Source organism: Octodon degus, unplaced genomic scaffold (assembly GCF_000260255.1).
Source record: "Octodon degus isolate 3935 unplaced genomic scaffold, OctDeg1.0 scaffold00018, whole genome shotgun sequence".
Taxonomy (NCBI): Eukaryota; Metazoa; Chordata; class Mammalia; order Rodentia; family Octodontidae; genus Octodon; species Octodon degus.
This window is the reverse complement of record NW_004524594.1, coordinates 2,313,326-2,318,660: the sequence shown is the minus strand read 5'-3', so window position 1 is coordinate 2,318,660 and position 5,335 is coordinate 2,313,326. Positions and strand designations below refer to the sequence as shown.

Here is a 5,335-nt window from a genome sequence, read left to right as displayed (position 1 = left end):
GAGAAAATTATAAAAACCTGGTTCAGACAGCCAGAACCTGCACAGTGCCTCTTCTAGGCGACCTAGCATAAACACTGCTCATTATACTAAATTCTCTAGCCTGGAGGCCTTTGAGCCTTCCTAAGCTCAATTTATCTGCTACAAGTAATGAACTTGCCAGTCTTCTACATCCTGGTTGTGCTTATCAGCTTTGCCAAATGCCACGTGATCAAACAGAAGTGGTAAGGAAGCAGATAAATCCCAAGACAGACCAGTTTTTCTTAACAGATTTCAGTTTACCTGTCAGAATAACAAACAATAACGTCCCTCTGCTTTGCCTCTCATCAAAAAAAAAGTAACTAAAGTACCCTGATGTTAGCCAATCCATTGTTTTTATTGTTTCCTTGTTCCTGTTTTACCGGCTGTTCTGCCCTTCATGGGTGGGGGCTACCGTTTTCTTTTGTAAAATGTAAGCTGTCACAATATATGAATTGCTCATAAAAGCCAATTAGATCTATAGCTGCATGTATATTGGTTTGTCTTGACAAAAGCTACTAGTTAAACAGTATTTGGGTTAACACACACACACACACACACACACACACACACACACAGAGTCCAGGAGCTCAGCCACATAAGCTAGTTTTGAGGCAGCAGGTGGAGAGCCCCTAGTCTACGTCAGCCCCTGCTTCCACAGTGAAACGACCTGGCCGGCCCACCTTTGGAGCTAGGGCGCGAACCAGAGAGAAATCGATCGTCCCGGCTGCCTAGTAAGTCGGGGACCCCAGGTGGCGACCTTCCCCAGGCCTGGTCCTGGGTGGGGGCGGGGAGCGGCCCTATCGTGAGGTTCATTGTGGCACTTCAGGGAGAGCAGTCCGCCAAAGATGCTGAGTCCCGGGCAGTGCCAGCAGCGGTAACACAATCGAGGCGTCCTGTGATGGTGGCGGGAGCAGAGACGGCCCTGGGGGGAGGAGAAACCCCGCCTGGCAGGCGCAGGGTCGGGAGCAGGAAGTCGCTCGGGGCGCGGCAGGTGCTGCGCGGGGCAGTGTCCAGGGCACCCAAGAGGCGAGCGTAGACTCCGGCACCCGCACCCAGGCGGGAAGACCCCATTTTCTGGAAGCAGGGACTCCAAGAAGGGGTGCCCCGAGAGCTCGGGTCCCGGCCGTCGCAGGTCTGGAACGCGCGGCGAGTGAGGTCTAGGGGGCGGCGGCGTGCCCTCCCGCCTGTGGGAGCACTGCTCCGGGCTCGGTGAGGCCCGTGGACCGTGGAAATCTCAGGCGCGGAGAGCACTGCGACAGAGTCTGGGAGAGTGGCTTGGGCTGGTGGAGGAACGCGGGACTAGCGAGGGGTCTCGAGCCGAAGAGAGCAGACGTGGCGCGAGGCTCCTGTGCGCACCCGCATTCCGCGAGGGGGAGACAGATCCGCGCGGAGCCGGGAGTGGGGAGGAGCCTCTGGAGCAGCCTGCCAGTGTGGGCGGGGGAGGAGGAGGGAGCCTCCACGTAGCGGGAGACGCTTGGGCACCCACAAAGCTCGCCCGTGGCTGCGGAGCGCCCCCACCTCCGGCGGGCGGCCGAGCACGAGCGAGGCAAGCTAGACCTGCGCTCACCGGCTGCAGCCTTAAGGACGCCTTCGGGCGCACGGGCCCTTTAAGGCGGGGCCGGGCGTGTCAGGAAGTGAGCCGTGGCCCCGCCCCGCCCGGGAGGTGGCCTCGGACGTCCGGAGTCTTGGGGCAGAGCCGGGTTGGTGGTCTCCGTGCGGACCCGCCCCAACCCCTCTGACAGCCCAGGGAACCCTCCGCCTTTCCGGGCTCCCCGTGCTCCTCCCCAGCCCTTGCCCCTTCCCCACCCCACCCTCGCCTCCCCTCCTTTCTCCCTGCCCTTGTTCCCTGCGAGGCCCCAGCCCCTTGTCCCCAGCGGGTGGCCTCTGTCCTGGCCCCGCCCCGGAGCCTGTCTCCTCCTTTCTCCGGGCTCTCCTCCCTTGCACGCCCTACGGGAGGAAGCGGGCTGTGGAGCAGCCCTGCTGGCCTCACCCCAAAGCAAAACTTCATCCCTGAGGAAAAGAGGCACTTAGGCCACCCCCTGTTGACCCCTGAGGGCTGTGCCTGCCCTGTGTCCTGGAGAGTACGTTCTGGCCGCGGGGTGACCCACCTCCTTTCCTGCCATGAACAGGGCACCCCTCAAACGGTCCAGGATCCTGCACATGGCACTGTCCGGAACCTCCGACCCCTCCGGGGATGAGGCAGGTAGCGAGGAGATGCCCTTCCTGCTGCGGGCCCTGCAGATCGCCCTGGTGGTCTCCCTTTACTGGGTCACCTCCATCTCCATGGTGTTCCTCAACAAGTACCTGCTGGACAGCCCCTCCCTACAGCTGGACACCCCCATCTTCGTCACCTTCTACCAATGCCTGGTGACCGTGGTGCTATGCAAGGGCCTCAGCATACTGGCCACCTGCTGCCCAGGCATCGTGGACTTCCCCGCCCTGCGCCTAGACCTCAGGGTGGCCCGCAGCGTCCTGCCACTGTCCGTGGTCTTTATCGGCATGATCACCTTCAATAACCTCTGCCTCAAATACGTCGGTGTGGCCTTCTACAACGTGGGCCGCTCGCTCACCACGGTCTTCAACGTGCTGCTCTCCTACCTGCTGCTCAAGCAGACCACCTCCTTCTACGCCCTACTCACCTGTGGCATCATCATCGGTGAGTGGCTGCAGGGGACAGGGCGGACATGGGGCTGAAATCCTAAGGAACAAAACTTGCAGACATCTTTGGATGTCATCTGTACCATCTTCCTTGGTTCAGCAGTCATATAAAGAAGAGCCTGGGGCCCAGAGAGTCCAGGTACCCTGCTTCTGGTCAGCCAGCAGGTTAGGAACCCAGCCAGGGCAAAAATAGTAATAATCATAATAGCAACAGCTACAGTGTAACATGCTGTCTTTATTTAAAATGAGCCAGGCACCCATATCTAAGCACTCTACCCATATTAAGGCAACTAATCCTCATAAGATGGGGTTACTGTCTACAGCTTACAAAGTGAAAACCAAGGCCCAAGAGGTTGAGTATCTTGTCAAGAAGCTCACAGCTGAGTGAGAATCTGAACTCGAGCAGGAATCTGCACTCAGGCAGTCTTGCTCCGTAGCTTGCTCCGTAGCTTGCTCCCTTGGCCACCCTACCCTGTTGCTTCCCAAGGGCTCACGTGCCCCAGTTGCCTATCTAGTTCTCTTTATGGAGGATAGTGCATCTTTCAATAAACCCACCAGCGCCCTCCAGCCTTGCTGGCTCAGAATAAAACCTCAGAGCATGGCCTTAGCTGTCATCTTAGACTTATCAGAAAGGAAGAATTATTGAGGAAGATGTTGCGCTATTGGTATCGCACAGAACATCTTTGTCCAGAAGTCCTGAGTGGTAACAGCCCTGCAGTCACCAAACCGAGGGTTAGAGAACTTAAGTTACTTGCCCAGGGCCACATATCTAAGCCCAGGTTGGCCAGACTCCAGCCCTGGACCTCTAACCGCTGTGTTGTTGTCTTGTCAACCAAGGTTAGAGTTCCACCGTGCTATACACTGACCATCTCCATATGTAAATTAAGCACAATTAAATGCAAATTTAAGGGCTGTTTGCTGTCTCTGGTGCTCCATTACTCCATTCCCTCCACCCTCCTGGCCCGAGAATGTGATCTCTTTGCACCTGCTCAGGTTTCTCAGTACTGTCAAGGTGGCCTACATATTCTCCTGTGCCTCAGAGTCCCAGGCCAGTGCTTGGTTGAGGAGGAAGGGCCCACCCATGCCATCTATCCTAGAAAACAGCTCCCCCTGTGAGCAGCTGCTCCATCCGGGGCTACTCAGTCATAGGCCCAGAGGGGAGTGGAAAGAGGGTGAGGGTAGAGTGTGAGGGGCTGGTGCTCCCCTCTCCCCTAGGGAGCTGGCCACCTCACTTCCTCTCCGCCCTCCCAGAGGCCCCAGGACCTTCATCTCAGTCCTGGTGGGAGGATTTGCATCCAAGAATGGGATGCCACTAAGGATACTGAGCCCATGACCAAAAATAACCCAAGTGGCTGATGGGGAAGGGGAGAATGCTTCTGCAGCAGGACCGGGAGGCGGTGCTCTCCGCTGCCTCATGATCAGGCCCCTGTGGGCGCTGTGTCCCCTTCCTTGCTCCTTGTGGCAAAGGTGGACCCCAAGCTGCTGCTCCTGGCCTCCCCTCCTTGCCTGCCCTGTGGCATCATTCAGAGCTCCCTCTGGCTGAGAGGCCCTCTAGGGTCTGGCACCTGGAGCCTGAGGTCCTTTCTGGAGTCAGAGGGCGCCTGGCAGCTGGGCTGGGAGCTCTCGCGCAGTAGGGTATGCACGGGCTCTGCCAGGACAGGGAACGCCTTGCTCCTTCCGAGGCAGGGTTTCATTCTGCTGCCTAGGCTGGCCTGAACGCCTGCCCAGCCACTACACAGAGGGGCATACCACCATGTCTGGTTCCTGTCTCCTCTATTGTTGCAGCCACCTCCATAACAACATGCATTCATTCATTCACCAGCTATTAACTGGGTCTAAGTCCTTGCTATGCCCAGTGCCTAGAGATACAAGCTTAGAAAAGGATACAAGCTCCTACAGCGCTGGAGGGCATGGAATGGGTAGGTATGGCAGCAGTGACAGTTACACCAGAGGGTAGGGACTGTGACAGGGACACAGCGGTGCTGGGTGAATGCTGGGGAGATATGGGGGAAACAGATGGAGCTTTTAACCTGCTAGATGTCCAGTTTACCAAGCTTATGTTCCCCAAAGCCAAAGAACAAATTCTGAGGAACAACAGAGGTTAAGAGTAGGAAATTTTATTGAGGGAGAGACAGATCCTGAGAGAAACAGCAAGGGGCCCAGGAAGTGGATTGCCACGGACTGTACTTTACAGAGGTGGTTTTATAGAGACAAAAATCAAGAGTGGGGTATAAAATTCTGAACAAGGTCACAGTACAGTCACTTAGGTAATATTGACCCAACAAAGAAGCAAGTCACGTACATAGATGACGTTATTAGCCTCAATCAATAATCTATAGACTCGGGCCAGGGAGATGGCTCAGTAGAATAAATGCTTGCCTGGCAAGTGCAGGGTCCTGAATTCAATCCCTGGTAATGCATAATAATAATAATAATAATAATAATAATAATAATAATAATCTATAGACTCATGGTCTTGTCTTTGGTCTGCCTTAGTGGGTGGGAGAGGATGGTCCACCCCTAATTGAATGGTATATTTATGTGGGAAAACTCAAAAGGGTGGTACCAATAATCTCAAGCTTCCATTTATCCCTTAGGGAAATATGTAACTCTGGCCACTGTAATTTTCTTTTTTCTTTTCTTTTCTTTTCTTTTTTTT

At 55.4% G+C, this 5,335-nt stretch overlaps 1 protein-coding gene across 4 annotated transcripts in view; it reads left to right on the top strand.

The window, feature by feature from the left end:
• Nucleotides 1-416: 416 nt before the first annotated feature.
• The window catches only part of Slc35c1 (solute carrier family 35 member C1), an 8,837-nt gene continuing 3,918 nt past the window's right edge, over nt 417-5,335 (top strand). Inside the window, exons 1-2 of one of the 4 annotated variants that reach the window (XM_023710781.1) lie at nt 417-749; nt 2,148-2,674. In XM_023710781.1, coding sequence (XP_023566549.1) covers nt 2,179-2,674 — 496 coding nt within the window. In that variant the 5' untranslated portion in view covers nt 417-749; nt 2,148-2,178. Of the gene's footprint in view, nt 750-960; nt 1,151-1,663; nt 1,719-1,834; nt 2,675-5,335 lie in introns of those variants that run through there. The other 3 variants (XM_023710782.1, XM_023710780.1, XM_004627014.2) reach the window with 3 other exon arrangements.